The 21,958-nt window shown below is 41.1% G+C and overlaps 1 protein-coding gene across 18 annotated transcripts in view; it reads right to left on the bottom strand.

The window, feature by feature from the left end:
• Window positions 1–1,768: 1,768 nt before the first annotated feature.
• Window positions 1,769–21,958, bottom strand: part of lrrfip2 (leucine rich repeat (in FLII) interacting protein 2) — a 166,420-nt gene continuing 146,230 nt past the window's right edge. For 12 of the 18 annotated variants that reach the window (XM_067981348.1, XM_067981344.1, XM_067981345.1 and 9 more), the window contains 8 exons: window positions 21,377–21,469; window positions 20,807–20,899; window positions 14,541–14,673; window positions 13,356–13,405; window positions 8,196–8,316; window positions 7,467–7,546; window positions 4,340–4,444; window positions 1,769–2,885 (listed from right to left, as the gene is read on the bottom strand). In XM_067981348.1, coding sequence (XP_067837449.1) covers window positions 2,775–2,885; window positions 4,340–4,444; window positions 7,467–7,546; window positions 8,196–8,316; window positions 13,356–13,405; window positions 14,541–14,673; window positions 20,807–20,899; window positions 21,377–21,469 — 786 coding nt within the window. In that variant the 3' untranslated portion in view covers window positions 1,769–2,774. The remainder of the gene's footprint in view (window positions 2,886–4,339; window positions 4,445–7,466; window positions 7,547–8,195; window positions 8,317–13,355; window positions 13,406–14,540; window positions 14,674–20,806; window positions 20,900–21,376; window positions 21,470–21,958) is intronic. The other 6 variants (XM_067981352.1, XM_067981350.1, XM_067981363.1 and 3 more) reach the window with 2 other exon arrangements.

Below are 21,958 nucleotides of genomic sequence, written 5' to 3' on the forward strand. Positions count from 1 at the left end.
AAGAATGAGAATTGCTATACCTGCAGCTCGCCCTTAAAACAACCGCCATCAGTGCTGAATCTGCAGGTACCATTTCACCTTGCTGTGGAGATTTCTCGCAGCCCCTGTTATCACCTGGAATTTTGCGTGAAGTTGTTCAAATATATTTGGGTATTGTAGCTTAGCAGTTATGATAGTGGGCTAGCAACCCAGAGGTCATGGGAGTTAAAACCCATCATGGCAATAAATGTGGCAATGTGTGGCCTGGCACCAAAAAGATTACCACAAAAACTGATGGATTCTTGTAAAATGCCCACTGATTCACTGATATCTGTGACTGCTGTCCAATGCTCTGTGGAACACAGGAAGGCACAGTAGTAGGCCATTCAGCTCCTCACCATTCACTCAGATCATGGCTGATCTGCACCTCAATTCCATAGCCCTGGATACCCTTACTGAACAAAAATCTATGAGTCTTGAAAGCTCCAATTGTCCCAGCATTCACAGCCTTCTGGGGAAAGAGAACTCCAAATTTTTAAACCACCCTTTATGTGAAAAAGTGCTTCCTGATTTTGCTCCTGAATGGCCTGGCTCTAATTTTAAGATTATGTCCCCTTGTTCTTGATTCCTCACCAGAGGAAATAGTTCTTCTGGATCTACCCTATCAAATCCTTTTAACATTTTAAACCTGTGGTTGACTTTTAATGCCCTCAGGTAAAAAGCTGTGCTCTAGTTGACAAAGATGTGCAGAAACAATAGCTGGTTCAGTATTTACAATTATTAAAGCTGCTGGAATCTGTCCCAAGAGGTTGATGCCATCCTTTAACAAAGTAATCTCAAACAAGCATATGGTAATATAAATGTACTGGAAATCAATTGTATCAGTATATAATCTTAAACATTATATAATAAATGACAAGTGATACAACATTGCAGCACCACAACCTCAGTACTTTAGCAACCTGAGTTCTGCTTCAACATGTCATTCCCAGCTAGACAACACCTATTATAGTTATTTTTAATGCCACTTTTGTTCTTTTGCTGCTCTTGCCATTAGTATTAATTAAATACAGTCTTGCAGAAAAGTAACTCTCAACTGTGCTGGCAGCAGGAAGGCCTACCCAGGATTTGTGTCTTGCCAGCTCCAATATAATATCCCAGGAACCAGTAAACATCATGATGTATCACAACCCTTATCAATGAGGCCAATTTCCAGGGTTGATGTGATGTAAAAGGATAGGCTGCATGGGCACAATAATTTTGGTCAAACATTGGCTTCCTCCAAATACCAGACTCCACCACAGGTGCATGTGTTACAGTGCCTGAGCACATGGTGGTGGACAGAATATCAAAGGAAGCGAGCAAACACCAGATATTGAGTTTCACAGCACCTGCTGCAGAATTACGCCTTATGACAAACATCCACTTTACATTTCCAATGTACTACCTCGTACTGTTTGAGAAAGGCAACTGTGGGGACATTAGCCCTGACATCTCTGGCAGGACTGGCCTTCAGCTACAGGACTGGTCACTTGTGAAAAACTATAAAGTTAAATCAGGCCAACTGTGGTAGGTCTGCAGCTATTGATTTGGCTACTGATCGGTTATAGTCAATAGGCAAAGTTGCTTATTAGGTTTTTCTTCCCTCGTTAAACCTCTGTGGCTAGGCAAATGTTGAAGAGCTGTTTTAAGATGACTGTGTGCAGCCTGCACACTATGTAGCCGTGTGCTCCAATACTTGAAGACAGATGCAGCAATCACAAAAATAAAATTCTGTGGTCTCGCTAAATAAAGTGTCCACAGTTTCATTTAATGTCAAAACCCCCATTCACAAGCCTGTTTTCTCAGAAAGACCAAACCCTTATACACAAGCAACACAAGTAATATTCGGAAGATGCAATCCAATATTTTATACAACAAAGGAAACAATTTTTTCCATTTGTTTTTTAACTCCTTGTTGTGAGGAGCAGCAGAGCTGCCCATATCCTGTATTCTAAAACTAAACTACAGGGACGTTTCAAACCAATGCAAAACCTATCAATTGTATCCACAATCCATTTATTTACTAGAATAAGTTGTATATAATACAAAAAAAGATTAAATTTTGAAATTGTATTTATGATGAAAAAATGAAGTATGTCACTTTTGGCAGATACTTTTCCCAGAAATTTACCCTTTTTCTTAATTCATCGATTACAATATTTTAGACCAAATAAATGGTCCGTAAATTTTGTTTATTAAATGACCAGATCAAGATAATCTCCATTGCACCATGTAAAAGGCACTTGAAATGTGAAGTGGGGATTCCTGCATTATGGGTGCACAGAACTATTGGCAAATGAGAGCAGCCAGATTTTCAAAAGGGACTTGCGAGGTTATCTTGTGTATCAGTTCCGTTCGTGCAGTCCTCCAAGGTCTTTAAGCAACCACTATCATTTCTAAGCAGCAGAAAGGTTTATGTAAATCAATTTGATGTATTAAAGCCATGAATAACCAATCTATTTGTATTTACCTGCTAAATCACTCATACCAAGTACACAACCAATCTCAAAGGCTATTAACCCACTGAGCTAAACAGGTAATACAATTCACAATTATCAAACATGTAGACATTAGACAATGCCATCATTCTCTCATAAATTACAAAATCTTTACGCCAACATTTATAAAACTAGAGCCTTATTAAAGGACATCTTTCAGTGTTTGAAAGTGGTCGTGCCAATGGAAAAGGTCTATAAATTGCGACGCATGGAGGTTTTGTTAGTTTAAGATGCAGTGCACTGGCTCTTCCATCTCTATTGCTGAGAGAGTAGTGCATTTCGGTTGGCCTTCATCTTCTCCAACCGCTTCACCAAGTGGCTATTGGTCATTTCCATCTCCTCATTCTTATCCAATGCTGATCGTAACTGTGAGGAGGGACAGAAAACACTTGGTAATCATCACTAAGCTGACATAAACACATAGAAAAATAACAAAGTTGTAACTCCAGTTAAAAACTCCACATTAAATGTTTACAACTAGAAGTCCAGCTAAGCAAACTAACACACCAGGTTGTTGTATACCCCTGGTCCAAATACACAGAAACCCAAAGCACATTCATATGGTAACACTAAAATCAAAAACAGCTTTTTAAAATCACAAATCACAAGTCACCAGCTATAGCTGGGGCTGTGCATAGTTCTAATTGCCTTAAATCATTCACAATTGTAACCAACTACATTGTTGAAAGTTAAGTCACTTTTTAAAATCTGCAAATCCATACTTGGAAAAGCAATGTTTTCCAAGCCAACCTATTTAAAAAAAAACTAGTCAATCTTCTGTGATGTTGCACATAGGGAGTGCAGCATTCAGATGAAGTGAGGTTAGAGGGCAGGGAGAATTGGACCATGTGCGTAGACATAATTCAGTCCCCATTATAAAGCCATACATTTTGTCCTTATTTTTATATAATACTTTGACATTATTTATAATTAAATATATATAATAATTAATAATAATTAATTATAGTAGTGAGCAGAGAAGTAGAGTCTGTTGGAGCATAGGAGTTTCGTCACAGTACAGGCTAGGAGCTGGGAGATGCAAAACTGAGGTGCTACACTACCACCACTTGTAAGAGAGTGTAATTACAGCGTGACAAGTTTACATAGGCGGTTTCCACATAAATGTGGACATAGGAATTTATAAGCATGACAGAGACACAAGAAGAAGAAGTACGGTTTTGTAATTAAGAAATGTGTGCCTACGCAAGATTTTTTATTTTAGATAGATATTCCTGAGAGCCTCCATCAGTTATAGCAGCCTGGAGTGGGTTGTAGGAAAATAAAAAAGCTTGGGGATTCAATCATATTTCTCTTCACAATGAAACACATAAAACTGAAAATGCCTTTTACAGGTATCCTAGTAAGAAAAGCCAATACAGCGTTACTGATACTTGCTTTGGGGAGGGGTCTTGGGGCTGAGCAAAAGAAATATTAAAATACTTGTCATTTTTTTAAATGTTCGTCGAACACAGAACAAGGTACTGAAAGGTATATTCAAATAAGGCATCATCACACCATTAAGAACCACAATTTGGCAGCTAGCATTAGAACAGCAGAGAGGTAAACATAAATGAGGAGCATAAAATGTTTCAGGTCAAAAACACCACCTATTACTTTTAGGCTGAAATGAATCATAGCATTTTGCAGCATAGGAAGAGGCCTTTTAGCCCACTGTACCTGCACTGGATCTCAGAAAGAGCTATTCACTTGGTTCCATTCCCCTACAGAATCACTTGAAAATTACAACTTGTTTCTGTAACTCTGAACAGCATAGCAGCATTTAGTAAGCAGTACAATTACGACTTAGTCAGTCTTCATACCTCTCGCTGCAGCCTCCTCTTTTCTGCTTTTAGTTCATCCTCTATTTTTTCTGAGTTTTCTGTTGCTGTTTTATATCGATGCACCTGTCCTTCGACCCTGGCAATCTGCAAATCCATACAAGAAATGTAAGCCACAATATTGCTGCCAGAAGAAATTGTATGGAGATACTGGCACAGGGTCATTTGTTTTTAAAAATATAATTTTGATTAAGTAGTGTTTGTTACATCCACACTACATTTAAAAACTATATTCAAGGATTAAAATCTTTAAACTTATTTATGATTCAATGCTTCGGATAATGCTCCATAAGACTAAATTATTGATAGCCACTGCAGAGAAGCACTTAGGCCCGAATTCGAGAATGTGATGATCAAGTCACCACTGTTGAGTTGAGAGGCCAACGTTCAATGCACCAATGCTGCAAAAAGTTTCCGTATGTTGATGAAACCAAAAATAGAGGATATTTCTATGACAATACAAAAAAGGATCCAAATTGGATTTTATATTAAAATGAATCTTTATGCATAAGTGGCAATAGCACAACTAGTAAATATGGTTCAGTAAATAAATAGGAAGGACAGCACACATATCTGGCAGCAGTTACTGTATTTGACTGCTTGAAATTTGAAATAGAAGTCCAGAAAGAATAAACTTGCATTTATATAGCGCCTTTCACAACCTCAGGATGTCCCAAAACATTTCACAGCCAATAAAGTACTTTTGAACTGCAGTCACGGTTGTAACATAGATGGGTGTTGGTCTTGATTCAGTGGTAGCACACTCACCTCTGAATCAGAAGATCGTGAGTTCAAGCCCCACTTCAGAGACTTGAGCACATAATCTAGGCTAGCACTTCTGTGCAGTACTGAGGGAATGCTGCAATATCGGAGGTTCTGTCTTTTGGGACATTAGACCAAGGCTCCATCTGCCGTCTCAGGTGGGCGTAAAAGATCCCATGGCACTATCCGAAAAGAGCTGGGAAGTTCTCCTGGTGTCCTGGCCAACAATTATCCTTCAACTAACATCTAAAACAGATGATCTGGTCATTTATTTAATTGCTGTTTGTGGGAGCTAGCTGTGAGCAAATTGGCTGGCGCATTTCCTACATTACAACTACAACTACACTTCAAAAGTACTTAATTGGCTGTAAAGTGCTTTTGAATGTCCTGAGGTCATGGAAAGGCACTACATAAATGCAAATCTTTTTCTCACTTTCGAAATGTAGGAAAACGTGACAGCCAATTTGCAAGGTCCCACAAAGCAGTGAGATAAATGACCAATTAAACTGTTTTTTAAAAAAAAATTGATATTGGCCAGGACACCAGGTGAATTTGCCTGCTCTTCTTGGAACTTTTACGCCCACCTGGGAAAGACGACAGGACCTCGGTTTAATGGCTCATCCAAAAGAAGGCACCCCTAACAGTGCAGCGCTCCCTCAGCACCACACTAAAAAGTGTCAGCCTAGATTATGCACTCATGTTTCTAGAGTGGGGCTTGAGCCCACGACCTTCTGACTCAGGAGAACGTGCTACCACTGAGCCACAGCTGACAACTAAAAAGTTTCAGGCCCCACTCCCCCATAGTGTCTGCAATATATATTTCACATCACTACACAGCAAATCATTGTTGTGAGAATATCCAGACACAACCTGTCTTTGTAAGCAGCTCCTTAGAACATGATGGAAAAATAATCAGCTCTTTCAAAAGATGTATATGCTATGTCTAGGGTCGCAACGTGTACATCTTTTGAAAGAGCTGATTCTCTCTATTGCTGGGAGAAGGAGGAAAGATTTCCTCTGTTTGTTGCTATTTGAGTTGAAATCGTTTCGTACTCAAATTTACAATTCATCTACAATGAAGAAACATTGGAAATCTTCCACCACGGCAGTTTCCGACATCCCATGGAGAGTGTCGTTGCATGAAAGCAAGATCTTTTTCCAAAAATTATGAAGGGGTAAGCGAATCTGCATTGCTCTCAGTCACCTCCCAGTGATCAGCTTTGGTAGAAGCTTGGGAGGAAGTTGCCTGCCTTTTCTGGAAGACATGGGGGCACCTAAAGGGGTGTCCAAGCTTTTGTCTTCATGGGCCACATAGGTACGTATCATGGGGCCTTGGGAGCCACACATAAAATTTAAATTCATGTTCCCATATATCTCAGGATCTTGGTGTTCTGATTAAGGGTTTAATCCACGAATGAGGCAACAGCCCTTTCCAAACATGCAGGCCCAGAAAACTCAAACAAGACACTATCAAGCGCAGATAGGATCGAGTTGCCTGGATGGATTGTCATGGCTGAGGGAATATGCATGTTACTCCAAGATGGAAACCCCCTGACCTAAAGGGTCGGGTGATAAAAAAGAACAAAAATTCATGTTGAAAAATAAAAAAAGTGATACAGGACATAATTATTACAGATATAATATACATCCACTTATAAGATTATATACACACATACATCCAACCCTCCCTATCTTCAATTGAGATCAGTTACCTCAGCACAGGTGAGAAGCTGGAATCTTCCTGGTCTATATGCCTCAGTACTACATAATTCAGTGAGTACTGTGCAATCAGCAAGTTTGCTGAGTAGATACACCAATTTTTTTGTTGCAATTATGCATAAACGTACAAGTTTTTAAGCTAGTCTGTGCTAAAACATGTTGTTTCACCAAAGAACTTCCTGCCACCACATTCAACATCTGAGGCAGAATGACACCAATCTAATTTCAGTCACATATATCTTCAACCTCAGACACTAAACAGCTTTCTTTAGACACCAACAAATATTGGTGACACTTCCATCATTTATTTTAATTTACTAGACGATCTCATGTCATTGCTCACAGCATGTTAGAGGAGCTACAAAGCAATCTAGTGGCCACAGTCTGCAACTACAGCATCGCCAGGACCTCATTACATCGGGAATTCCCATTACAGTTATATATGTAAGCATTTTTAAAGTTAAATGTTGCTATAAAAAGTAAAATCTAAAATGGTGACAACAGGAAGTGAAGTATGTGGACAGAAAATATAGGCATGAGTTTTATTAATGTGTATAATACATATAAATAAATATGTGCACAATTAGAACGAGAATAGAAAAATGTCCACGTTATGAAAAGTACTCACATTTTGTTCAAGAGTGGCAATGTCCTGTTCTGCCTTGGACAGTTTAAACTTGTACTCACTCAACTGCCTATTCGCATCTCCTGAAAGTAAACACAAAGAGACTCAGAAAAAAAACAGGGAGGAGTTCAACAGGATCGAACAGGGTTCAAAAAAATACTTAAGACTTAACTTGACAATAGAGCTAGTTGTGCAAGGTAGAGGGCAACAAGACATCAGCACTGACCAGAAGTCAAGGCTCAAAACTCCCATCGATAACATATTCAATGGAATGTAAAATATCTTATGTGAGAAGTACACTGATCTTTTAAAATTATATCCTCCAGTTATATGCCCAGGGCTTTTTTATTATTTGATAGTGGAATCATTCAACACACACAACTTGCTGGTTCGTAATTGAGTCATGGGGGCAGAACAGCCAAGGATCTCACTCCAGGATGCTGACATCACCCCACACCCCTGCACATGCAAACAACTGGGCAAGGATCCCTTCTGCATACGTACAGCTCGTTGACACTCATTGGCTCGACTCTTATGAAAATTGGCCACTTGGGCAAGGGACCCAAGGTCTGCAATGGCACAAGGAACTATACTCCAGCACGTGTCTGCATCCTCAGGAGAACAGAGGGTGGGTTGGGGAGGAATCTGATAATGAAATCCTTCAGTTGCTGATTAGCAGGTGTGCTAGCTTTAGATTCCATGGAATGCACACAGAGTACCCATTGAACTTACTCTGCATTTCAAGAATTTGTAGATCTGTGCCATTTTCTAGTCGATCGGAATCCGTGAACACATTCTCAATCTTAGAATTCTTCTGTCGTTCCTCTTCCAACTGCAATTTCAGCTTTCTGATCTATCAAAGCAAAGTGATCACAGGACACCTTATTAGCTCAAAAAAGTGAAATACTGGGAGCACATATTTAGAAAGGTGGAAGGAAACAGCTAGGTAAATCGCTCACAGTAAAATGCCCCTTGTTGAGAGATAAATATACATTTTATATATGAAGAAAACTTTTAAATGCTGAAAGCCCCTCTCTGAAACAGGTTCAACATTTACCAAAAAAGCCGGCACCACTACCACACCTTCTTCAGTCAGGAGGCTGTGATCTGAGGTTAAAGGAATGTCTAAACTTAATGACTTTCTGTAATCAGCTGACAGCAATTTTTTTTTTTCTCTGTGGTTTGAGATTGATCTTAGTTTTCCAATGCCCCGTTTACCTTCTTCTCTGTCTCTTTTCCCACCCCCATCCGAAAGATTGGTCTGATTAGTTTTCCACTACTGTACTATGAAGTGTCATTGTAAGCTGGCTGATATCTGGCAAAACTTACCAATTAATAGGGGAAGGAGATTTTGAATGAGTAACTTGTACCCTATGAGTGGGAATTGAATGGTCCTCTGCCAGAGCTATCGAGGTACCCTAGAAAATTAGGAAGAATGCTTACATTGCATTCTAGAGTGGGAAATAATCTGTTCGGTGAAATCATTAAGATACATAGGAGAGTCATTTGTGAACAGAAAAATTTATGCAGGTTAGGTTTTTTTTAAAGCAAAGAAACTGATGGATTTAAAGGAAAAACTCACAAATACATTCTAACTTTTATGAGGCATCCCGAGAGTACTCTGAACAAAATGAAGATAAATGAGCTACTGATGAGAGTTACTGCGTGTTCCATAGTATACAAACACAGCTAGCTGTCTTGCAAGAGATTTCACCATGACATAGGGCCTTCAAGATGTATAGCCACAGAAATGTCATTTTTCTGTTGTAAATTCTACTTTAATTTCCCAACAATATTAGCATGCTAACAGAATTCTGCACTTTAAGTTATTCCACGCAGACTTGTGCAATTTCACAAGCTGACATCAATTTCACAAGCTGACATCAATAACTTGCAGGAAGAATATACATTGCTAACATCAGTATAACATTTTTATAATTAATAGCACCAGACTACACTGTTATTTTTAACAGAATAAAATATTTACACAAACTTTAAACACTCTCCCTTCAGAAATGGCACAGACAAGATCGTATGAACTATTGAACTGACCGAGGAAGTAAGTCAGCTGGCATACCCGTGTACCCTTCAATTAGAGACTAAATGATCTAGTTTCTCAAGGATCAGACTCCCAAATACATCAGAAATTGTTGTAAAGAACAATGTAGAATAATAAGACAGTAATTTTTAAAATAATTCTTCAGGATGTGGGCTTTGCTGGCAAGACTGGCATTGAATGCCTTTCCCTAGTTGCCCAAAAGATGGTGGTGATGGGCCTTCTTTTTGAACAGCAGCAGGTACCCCCACAATGCTGTTAGGTAGGGAGTTTCAGGATTTTGAGGCAGCGATAATGAAGGAGTGACAATATATGTTTAGTCAGGATGGTGTGTGACTTGGAGGTGATGGTGTTCTCATGCACCTGCTGCCCTTGTCCTTCCAGCTGGTGGAGGTTGTGAGTTTGGGGGGGCTGTTGAAGAAGCCTTTGCAAGTTGCTGCAGTGCATCCTGTGGATAGTACGCACTGCAGTTAGGCTGCGCCAGTGCCCCAGGGAATGGATGTTTAACGTGACGGATGGGCTGCCGATAAAACGGACTGCTTTTTTTTTTGTTCGTTCCTGGGATGTGGGTGTCGCTGGCGAGGCCAGCATTTATTGCCCATCCCTAATTGCCCTTGAGAAGATGGTGGCGAGCCGCATTCTTGAACCGCTGCAGTCCGTGTGGTGAAGGTTCTCCCACAGTGCTGTTAGGACGGGAGTTCCAGGATTTTGACCCAGCGACGATGAAGGAACGGCGATATATTTCCAAGTCGGGATGGTGTGTGACTTGGAGGAGAACGTGCAGGTGGTGTTGTTCCCATTTGCCTGCTGCCTTTGTCCTCCTAGATGGTAGAGGTCGTGGGTTTGGGAGGTGCTGTCGAAGAAGCCTTGGTGAGTTGCTGCAGTGAATCCTGTGGATGGTACACACTGCAGCCAATGTGCGCCAGTGGTGAAGGGAGTGAATGTTTAGGGTGGTGGATGGGGTGCCAATCAAGCAGGCTGCTTTGTCCTGGATGGTGTCGAGCTTCTTGAGTGTTGTTGGAGCTGCACTCATCTAAGCAAGTGGAGAGTATTCCATCACACTCCTGACTTGTGCCTTGTAGATGGTGGAAAGGTTTTGGGGAGTCAGGTGGTGAGTCACTCGCCGCAGAATACCCAGCCTCTGACCTGCTCTTGTAGCCACAGTATTTATGTGGCTGGTCCAGTGAAGTTTCTGGTCAATGGTGACCCCCAGGATGTTGATGGTGGGGGATTCGGCGATGGTAATGCCATTGAATGTCAAGGGGAGGTGGTTAGACTCTCTCTTGTTGGAGATGGTCATTGCCTGGCACTTGTCTGGCACGAATGTTACTTGACACTTATCAGCCCAAGCCTGGATGTTGTCCAGGTCTTGCTGCATGCGGGCTCGGATTGCTTCATTGTTTGAAGGGTTGCGAATGGAACTGAACACTGTGCAATCATCAGCGAACATCCCCATTTCTGACCTTATGAAGGAGTGAAGGTCATTGGTGAAGCAGCTGAAGATGGTTGGGCCTAGGACACTGCCCTAAGGAATTCCTGCAGCAATGCACTGGGGCTGAGATGATTGGCCTCCAACAACCACTACCATCTTCCTTTGTGGTTAGGTATGACTCCAGCCACTGGAGAGTTTTCCCCGATTCCCATTGACTTCAATTTTAGTATGGCTCCTTGGTGCCACACTCAGTCAAATGCTGCCTTGATGTCAAGGGCAGTTACTCTCACCTCACCTCTGGAATTCGGCTCTTTTGTCCATGTTTGGACCAAGGCTGTAATGAGGTCTGGAGCCGAGTAGGCCTGGTGCAACCCAAACTAAGCATCGGTGAGCAGGTTATTGGTAAGTAAGTGCCGCTTGATAGCATTGTCGACGACACCTTCCATCACTTTGCTGATGATTGAGAGTAGAATGAAGGGGCGGTAATTGGCCGGATTGGATTTGTCCTGCTTTTTGTGGACAGGACATACCTGGGCAATTTTCCACATTGTCGGGTAGATGCCAGTGTTGTAGCTGTACTGGAACAGCTTGGCTCGAGGCACAGCTAGTTCTGGAGCACAAGTCTTCAGCACTACAGCTGGGATGTTGTCGGGGCCCATAGTCTTTGCTGTATCCAGTGCACTCAGTCGTTCCTTGATATCACGTGGAATGAATCAAACTGGTTGGAGACTGGCTTCTGTGATGGTGGGGATATCGGGAGGAGGCCGAGATGGATCATCCACTCGTCACTTCTGGCTGAAGATGTTTGCAAACGCTTCAGCCTTGACTTTTGCACTCACGTGCTGGACTCCGCCATCATTGAGGATGGGGATGTTTGCAGAGCCTCCTCCTCCAGTTAGTTGTTAATTGTCTACCACCATTCATGTCTGGACGTGGCAGGACTTATTTGTCCTTATTTGAATTCAACACAAGTGGGAGGTCATCCATTTTGTACCAAAAGAGGACAGATCAGAGTACTTTTAAATAGTGACAAGCTAGGAGCACTGGAGGGTCCAAAGAGGTTTAGGGGTCCATGTGCACAGATCACTAAAACGTAGTCGTCAGGCATAAAACATTAAAAAAATAGGCTAATGGAATGTTAGCCTTTATAACTAGAGGACGAGAATATAAAGGGGAGGAAGCTATACAAAGTCCTAGTTAGACCACATCTGGAGTACTGTGTATAGTTCTGGGCACTGCACCTTAGAAAGGATATATTGGTCTTGGATAAAGTGCAGCACAGATTCACCAGAATGTTACCAGAGCTCCAAGGCTTAGATTATGAGGAGGGATTACATAAACCAAGCTTGCATTCTCTGGAATATAGAAAGTTAAGGGGTGATTTGATTGAGGTTTTTGAAAAGAATTGATAGGATAGATAGAAAGAAACTTTTTCCACTGGTGGGGCAATCTCGGACAAGGGGACAAAATCAGAGCCAGGCCATTCAGGAGAGAAGTTAGGAAACACTTCTTCACGCAGAGGGTGTGGAACACTCTCCCACAAAAAGCAGTAGATGCTGGCTCAATTAATAATTTTAAATCTGGGATCGATAGATTTTTGCGAGCCAAGGATATTAAGGGATACGGAGCCAAGGCAGGTGGATGGAGTTAGGATACAGATCAGCTATTACCTCATTGAATGGCGAACAGCCTCGAGGGGCTGAATGGCCTTCTCTTGTTCCTATATCCTGATGATGTTGAGCTTCTCGAGTGTTATTGCAGCTGCACCCATGCAGGCAAGAGAGTATTCCATCATCCTTATCTGCTGTTGTAAGATATCCAACCCAGTGCCTTACATTGCCTTACTGCCATCAGTGGGGATGTACTGCTTGAGTAGTGCATTTATTCATTGTGTACTGAAGTGGTATTTTGATGAATGTATCTATGTATTAACAACCACAGCATTTCAGAGTAATTCACTGTACGTGAAATGCTTTTGGATGTTCCAGAGAAACGGGATAAGATATTATAGAAATACAAGACGTTTTTTGTTCTTATTAAAGGTATGTTGGCACTTGGGAATGGGACTCTTCCCATTTCAGGCAGCAAGCATCAGCATCAAGCAGTACCAGGTTAGATATAGCAAAGCCAGGTACAAAGTAAAACTTCCTCCACTCTGCCCCAATCTCAGACTGCACCAGCATGGCATTTTCCCCCACTTCCCACACCACCCATTCTGTGGCTTCTGAATGACATTGCCAATTGGTGCCCAATTAGGGGCTGTTTTGTGCTGTACTCAAGCCAGAGTTGAAAAGTCAGTGCCTAACCCACCACCCAGTTCCCACAAGTTTTTCCTTTTAATACAGCGAGATTTTTTCCTATTGCATTTCACTTTTTTCCCCAAGCTTCATGTACTATTAATTACCTGTGCAAGTAATTCTTCCTTTTCATCAGCCAGTTTCTTTAGTCGCACATCTAGAATATGAGAAAATACATGTCAAAAAGACTTTGCAAGTTTCAGGTTTTTAAAAAAAATCAAAACATTCTATTATTTACTTCATAACTTGAACAAGTTCAGTTTGACAATTTTCATTTCCTGTGTTCCTGCAGCAACTCGAAATACACGTGACGACGGATTTCCAGCTGGATTAGTGCAATTAATCTACAGTTGGCAGTTGTTCAGAGGTGCAACTGTGAAATACAACAGCAACACGTTCACATTCTACAGAGGCCAACTCTTGAGCAGTTATCAGGCTTGTCCAACCAACACAAAAGGGTAAATTTCACAACTGTGTATTTCTGGTGTGGAGTCTCTGAAAATTTATCCGAACATCTCAATCTCAAAGTCCCAGTATAAAACACTATGCAGGAGACTTAAAGAGGTACATGTACCCTGATGTGTACAGTTAAACTCATTTGACTACATTAGAGGAATACAAGTGCTGGAGCTGTAATACCTTTTGCTGCTCCTTTTTAAATGGCTCAATTCATTAATGGTTAATACAGCCTGAGCATCAAACTGCTGCCAGTACATTGTAGTGTAACAAAATAATTTGTCACATTACCCCTTTGGTTTTACACTTTTGAAACCATTCCATTCTGCTTTAGATTTGTCTGTGCCTCATTCACATTACATTCACAACAGGGGTACACGCACCAGTAGGATTCTTCTATAAGTGCTAGGTATTGACCATTCACTTACACAAGTCCTGAGAATCAAATATGCGATGATGCAGACATTGCATTCAAGCTCAGCCAACAATTTATATTCAAGCAGTGCAGCAGATTTGATCAAACACCACCCCATGGTTTATAAGTGGCCTGTGAGCCCTGGCTATCCTACCTGGAAAGCAATATACAGTGCACCATAGATGAGCTCCTGCACCTTCACGGCAGGTGGTTGTGGTTGCGGTTGCTTTCTGCACGCCTGCCTGTTGCTATGGAGAGGTTGTCAATCAACTGATTGTTCATGCATTTAAAAGGAGAAGTTCAGCGTTTGCCAGTGTGGCAAAATTTGCCATTCTGACTTGGACTAGACGGAAATAACCAAGCTACCCAGTCACACTGTATGTTCATTAACTCAGCACAATATAATTTGATCAAACATTACCTAGTGATCCATCGCCTGCACCTTCAAGCATGTGAGCAGCCTCTTGAGACACAACTGTAATCGCACCAACAACTGGTTCATGGTTTACATCTCCATTCGGTGTGCCTTCTGGGATTATCACCAAACCGTGTTTCTGGAAGATAAAATTATTTTACACTGTCAACTGTAGTAAAGCAAGCATCTTTGATTTTCTATGGTCAAACCAACTGTTCACCACAATGTAAAAAAAATAGTTGGTCACCTTGAGCAACAGCTGCAGAATATCTTTTACTTTATAAGCAAGGGTCAAGGATGTCTCGGAGCGGCTGCAGGACATTCTGGAGGGGGAGGGTGAACAGCCAGTTGTCGTGGTGCATATAGGCACCAACGATATAGGTAAAAAACAGGATGAGGTCCTACAAGCTGAATTTAGGGAGTTAGGAGTTAAACTAAAGAGTAGGACCTCAAAGGTAGTAATCTCAGGATTGCTACCAGTGCCACGGGCAAGTCAGAGTAGGAATGACAGGATAGCTAAGATGAATACGTGGCTTGAGAGATGGTGCAAGAGGGAGGGATTCAAATTCCTGGGCCATTGGAACCGGTTCTGGGGGAGGTGGGACCAGTACAAATTGGACGGTCTGTATCTGGGCAGGACTGGAACCAATGTCCTAGGGGGAGTGTTTGCCAGTGCTGTTGGGGAGGGTTTAAACTAATGTGGCAGGGGGATGGGAACCGATGCAGGAAGTCAGTGGGAAATAAAATGGTGACAGAAACAAAAGGCAGTAAGGGAGAGTGTACAGAACATGACCGGACAGATGGTCTGAGAAAACAGGGCAAAGACCAAGGGAAGTCTCGATTAAACTGCATTTATTTCAATGCAAGAAGTCTGATGGGCAAGGCAGATGAACTCAGGGCATGGATGGGTACATGGGACTGGGATGTTATAGCTATTACTGAAACATGGATAAGGGAGGGGCAGGACTGGCAGCTCAATGTTCCAGGGTACAGATGCTATAGGAAAGATAGAGCAGGAGGTAAGAGAGGAGGGGGAGTTGCGTTCTTGATTAGGGAGAACATCACGGCAGTAGTGAGAGGGGATATATCCGAGGGTTCGCCCACTGAGTCTATATGGGTAGAACTGAAAAATAAGAAGGGAGAGATCACTTTGATAGGATTGTACTACAGACCCCCAAATAGTCAACGGGAAATTGAGGAGCAAATATGTAAGGAGATTACAGACAGCTGCAAGAAAAATAGGGTGGTAATAGTAGGGGACTTTAACTTTCCCAACATTGACTGGGACAGCCATAGCATTAGGGGCTTGGATGGAGAGAAATTTGTTGAGTGTATTCAGGAGGAATTTCTCATTCAGTATGTGGATGGCCCGACTAGAGAGGGGGCAAAACTTGACCTCCTCTTGGGAAATAAGGAAGGGCAGGTGACAGAAGTGTTGGTGAGGGATCACTTTGGGACAAGTGATCATAATTCCATTAGTTTTAAGATAGCTATGGAGAAGGATAGGTCTGGCCCAAAAGTTAAAATTCTAAATTGGGGAAAGGCCAATTTTGATGGTATTAGACAGGAACTTTCAGAAGTTGATTGGGAGAGTCTGTTGGCAGGCAAAGGGACGTCTGGTAAGTGGGAGGCTTTCAAAAGTGTGTTAACCAGGGTTCAGGGTAAGCACATTCCTTATAAAGTGAAGGGCAAGGCTGGTAGAAGTAGGGAACCTTGCATGACTCGGGAGATTGAGCAACTTTTCAAAAAGAAGAAGGAGGCATATGACATGCATAGGCAGCTGGGATCAAATGGATCCCTTGAAGAGTATAGAGATTGCCGGAGTAGAGTTAAGAGAGAAATCAGGAGGGCAAAAAGGGGATATGAGATTGCTTTGGCAGATCAGGCAAAGGTGAATCCAAAGAGCTTCTACAAATACATAAAGGGCAAAAGGGTAACTAGGGAGAGAGTAGGGCCTCTTAAGGATCAACAAGGTCATCTATGTGCGGAACCACAAGAAATGGGTGAGATCCTGAATGAATATTTCACATCGGTATTTACGGTTGAGAAAGGCATGGATGTTAGGGAACTTGGGGAAATAAATAGTGATGTCTTGAGGAGTGTACATATTACAGAGAGGGAGGTGCTGGAAGTCTTAACGCGCATCAAGGTAGATAAATCTCCGGGACCTGATGAAATGTATCCCAGGACGTTATGGGAGGTTAGGGAGGAAATTGCGGGTCCCCTAGCAGAGATATTTGAATCATCCACCGCTACAGGTGAGGTGCCTGAAGACTGGAGGGTAGCAAATGTTGTGCCTTTGTTTAAGAAGGGCGGCACGGAAAAGCCTGGGAACTACAGACCAGTGAGCCTGACATCTGTAGTGGGTAAGTTGTTAGAGGGTATTCTGAGGGACAGGATCTACAGGCATTTGGAGAGGCAGGGACTAATTAGGAACAGTCAGCATGGTTTTGTGAGAGGAAAATCATGTCTCACGAATTTGATTGAGTTTTTTGAAGGGGTAACCAAGAAGATAGATGAGGGCTGTGCAGTAGACGTGGTCTACATGGACTTCAGCAAAGCATTTGACAAGGTACCGCATGGTAGGTTGTTACATAAGGTTAAATCTCATGGGATCCAAGGTGAGGTAGCCAATTGGATACAAAATTGGCTTGACGACAGAAGACAGAGGGTGGTTGTAGAGGGTTGTTTTTCAAACTGGATGCCTGTGTCCAGCGGTGTGCCTCAGGGATCGGTGCTGGGTCCGCTGTTATTTGTTATTTATATTAATGATTTGGATGAGAATTTAGGAGGCATGGTTAGTAAGTTTGCAGATGACACCAAGATTGGTGGCATTGTGGACAGTGAAGAAGGTTATCTGGGATTGCAACGGGATCTTGATCAATTGGGCCAGTCGGCCGATGAATGGCAGATGGAGTTTAATTTAGATAAATGTGAGGTGATGCATTTTGGTAGATCGAATCGGGCCAGGACCTACTCCGTTAATGGTAGGGCGTTGGGGAGAGTTATAGAACAAAGAGATCTAGGAGTACAGATTCATAGCTCCTTGAAAGTGGAGTCACAGGTGGATAGGGTGGTGAAGAAGGCATTCGGCATGCTTGGTTTCATTGGTCAGAACATTGAATGCAGGAGTTGGGATGTCTTGTTGAAGTTGTATAGGGCATTAGTGAGGCCACACTTGGAGTACTGTGTACAGTTCTGGTCACCCTATTATAGAAAGGATATTATTAAACTAGAAAGAGTGCAGAAAAGATTTACTAGGATGCTACCGGGACTTGATGGTTTGACTTACAGGGAGAGGTTAGACAGACTTGGACTTTTTTCCCTGGAGAGTAGGAGGTTAAGGGGTGATCTTATAGAAGTCTATAAAATAATGAGGGGCATAGATAAGGTCGATAGTCAAAATCTTTTCCCAAAGGTAGGGGAGTCTATAACGAGGGGGCATAGATTTAAGGTGAGAGGGGAGAGATACAAAAAGGTCCAGAGGGGCAATTTTTTCACTCAAAGGGTGGTGAGTGTCTGGAACGAGCTGCCAGAGGGAGTAGTAGAGGCGGGTACAATTTTGTCTTTTAAAAAGCATTTGGACAGTTACATGGGTAAGATGGGTATAGAGGGATATGGGCCAAGTGCAGGCAATTGGGACTAGCTTAGTGGTATAAACTGGGCGACATGGACATGTTGGGCCGAAGGGCCTGTTTCCATGTTGTAACTTCTATGATTCTATGATTCTATACTATAGTTTGTGTTTATTTTAAAAACAGCATATCTGAAAAAGATAAAGTGAATTTAGCAGAAGCTGTTGCACTATTTTCTTCTGTTTTATGGGCATAATTTTAACATCGGATATCTTAAAAAGATATTTTAAAAATAATTTCAATTATTGACATTTTTTAAATCAATGTGTTACCAGCAGAGTTAAATTAATGCAATTGGAAGACCCAGACTCTCATCTCCAGCTGCTGATACTAACAGATCAAGATGTTCCAATTTAGAACGCTAAGAACAGACCTTTCCAAGCAACCAGGCCCACAAAATTCAAACAGAACCATCAAAAAAAGAAATATCAAGGCTTTATAAAAGAATTTGTTTTCAAAAATAGGACCGTGCTTCGAGGTGTGGATTGCCCAGGCACGTGGTCGCAGTTTTAAACACCCTTGCTCTGTACGCTTTTCACACATTTAATCTAGTTCTCCATACAAGGATTCTTATTCCTAACCAACAAAAATAAATATTAAGCAGATTCAAATGTAAATACACACCTTCATGTAATTGTACTATAACCATACACACAAAACAATTTCAAATGAACAAACAGCATCAAATACCACTAAGCACATGGACATGTTATACATATTTATCTTCAGAAGCATGAAAATACTTTTGAACAAAAAGGCACTGAGAGACTGAAGCATATGGTACTTTAACTACTTGTAATGTACAATTTCCCAAAGTCAGCAGTGTTGCATGGAATTAGTTCATTCATTATGTTGCTGAATGAGATTTCAGAGAAGGTCTGCCCTGTCTAAGTCTACTCATTCCTTCTGTAGTAGGTCATCACATGTGTTTACAGAATGTGCCAAGATAATTGTCAATGACACTTTTCCAGAAACTAATGTTAACATTGCCTCTCCAGTTCTCACATCAGCTTATGACTCCTTGCTTTGGAATCTTGACGATAATTTCACATTTCCTGTCTGTAGGTGGCGCTTCTTTTTCCATGAAATGCTGTAACCATTGGGTTAGTCCTTTGTTCCCTAGGTCATTAAAGTATTTTTTCAGATTTGGGTTTTATGACTCTTAAGTTTCCTAACTGCTTAGCACACTTCCTTTCTTTGAATATTCCCAGCACTGATCAGTAGTTCATATAGAATTTAGAGAATGAAAATCATGAAGCGAGAGCAGGCCAGTTTGGTTTAAAATTTGCTGGATATATCCTTTCCATCTCTTCACATCATGTTTATCTGTAATAAAAATTATCTTGATCTTTAAGCAATTCATTTATCTCAGCGCTATTTGGAACCAGTATTGGGTCCAAGTTCTGCAGGATTTGTATCAATAATTAATGAACTCACTAATCCACTGAACTGGCATTGGGAGTTAGGCGAGACAGAATTCACCACCATGTCAGAGTGAGATTAAGTATAAGTATTCACTGTGAATCCAACACAAAATTGGGAGAATGGTAGCTCAAATTAAGGAGATCCTGAATTGATAGTTACTTCCTCAAGATTAAGCCAGTTTTTTGATACCCAAATGGAAATCGAGGGCCATTTTTGAGGTGAAGGCGACATTGGTCATTAACCTGGATATGGGGCATGAAGATGAGGATAAGCAACATTTAACTTGTCTGAAGGGGGTATCTTTAGCAACAGTGACACTCATCTTCACAACATTGTCACTATCACTGTGTGCAGTATGTGTGGTTTTATCTGTTCTGTTTGATGGGATAACCTGCCCAGGTTTTATTAACACTGGAGGTTATTTATGTCATTGTCTTATAGAATTTGGGTTACATTTAGCATGTACAATGTGGCTAAATAGTACTGAGATCTCCATTTGAAAACTGAAATAGTTAATCCATACAAACATGGGAGAGCTCAGCTGTCAAAGCAAAACAACGTAGCAGAGGTACTGCCTCACCAAATGAGGTGAGAGAAAAAAAGATGTTAGATGGAGTGGTACAAGACCATGATGAGCAAGTTCTCTCTCCCAGCTTACTGTACAGGGGACCTAACGATCAAAATCATGCATTGAATGGAAATGCTATGAATAATCAGAGGTGAACATTAATCTCTGTGAAACAAGCAAAAAGATTAACACAGCTTTCTTTTTTGTTTAAAATAAAGATGCAAATTTTGTGCTTTGTTTCACAGGGCTACTTTTACTCTATTTGAATGCGTAATATCTTAACTTTTTTAACCCAACAGCACATTCTTCGGTGAGGTGAGGGTGAATTGGTATTGTAAATTCAAAGGGAAGGTAAGTTTAACAAAAACAAAAAAGGAAAATTTATTTGAAAAGTAATTATCATTGCAAATTAGTTTACCTACAAACAAAATAACCAACCATTCTGAACCTTCTGCTGCTGTGTCATTGAAATTTGCAATTAAGAAACAGTAATGCTCCCTTTTAAATTATGATGTATTGTTATTCAATTTTCAGTCACAAGTTTTACTGCTGCTGATTTTAACCAAAAATAAAAGTTTTCATCACAAACCCAAACAAAAAGTCATCTTGAACACTGTTTTGCCTTAACCACGTACATTTCCTACCTTTGTTTTTTCCCTTAGATCAGCCAACTCATCTCTCAGTTCATCACGCTCATTCCTAATGCAGTCAAAGTAGTCTTTCTGCCTCTCTAGAGCCTGAGCACAGGACAGCAAGCAAGATAAAGAACATGGCAGAGAAGAGAAAGTGTATGTAAATTGCAACAAAGACATGAATATAGCAGGTGAGCCAGTGTAGGGAGTGGGAAAGCAATGGGATGAAGTTTGGAAAAACTAAAACTCTCATCTTCAACTACAACTTCAAGATTCATCAATCCTACTTCACAGTGCACAACTACTGTAATATGTCACATGCTTTGAGATGTTTGATTAAGCAAACAAACCATAAAGGTAAATCTGTGTCATACATAGTATACAGAAAACAAATGGGACAAATTACACTGAACATTTACACTAAAGATATGTGATGAGGCAGTTTGCCTTTTGCTTAAATTCTGTAATAACTATATCATGCTCCAATACACTGAATGGTAGAATGGGAGATCACATTTACTACCCAGTCAACAAATAACACCTCATGCAATCACAATCCTAATACTCAATTTGACCTCCTACCCCAATTTTTTTGTCTTTCCAGTCGACAGTTTCCTGCAGATCAAACACTTCCCTGGTGAGGGTGTCCACCCTCTGCTGCAGACACTTGTTCTCCTACAGAAAGGGCCAAAGACGAGGAGGGGAGGTTCAGCATTGGTGAGAGCAAAAGTCAGAACAGGCGGTTAAGAGGAAAAAGATGAATTTAAAGGGGTTGAACAAAATGAATACACCAAGCGATAAGTGTACGATTTAGAAATAAAGGATTGCAGAAAGATGAATAATGCAAATTCAAAAAGAAATGCAGCTGCTGTTAGGTATCAGCTGGCCTTAGACTACCTACAGAGGATACTATAAACTTTCCCTCATTTAAGTATTGCTGGAGAAGGAAGCGTGCAACGTTCGACCTTGCTTTTTCAGTCTTTCCTCTAGTGATACAAATCAATGGGGTGCCTATAGGATCCATGTATAGATTACAAACATCAATGGTGTAAAGTTGACTTGTGGACAGGTGATGGTCCCTTTTAAACCTATTTAAAATGCAGTGAATCCAGCTCGAGAATCTGATTCTGTTATTATATACATATATTTACCCAACTTCACTTA

Source organism: Heptranchias perlo, chromosome 3, assembly GCF_035084215.1.
Source record: "Heptranchias perlo isolate sHepPer1 chromosome 3, sHepPer1.hap1, whole genome shotgun sequence".
In the NCBI taxonomy this organism is placed as follows: domain Eukaryota; kingdom Metazoa; phylum Chordata; class Chondrichthyes; order Hexanchiformes; family Hexanchidae; genus Heptranchias; species Heptranchias perlo.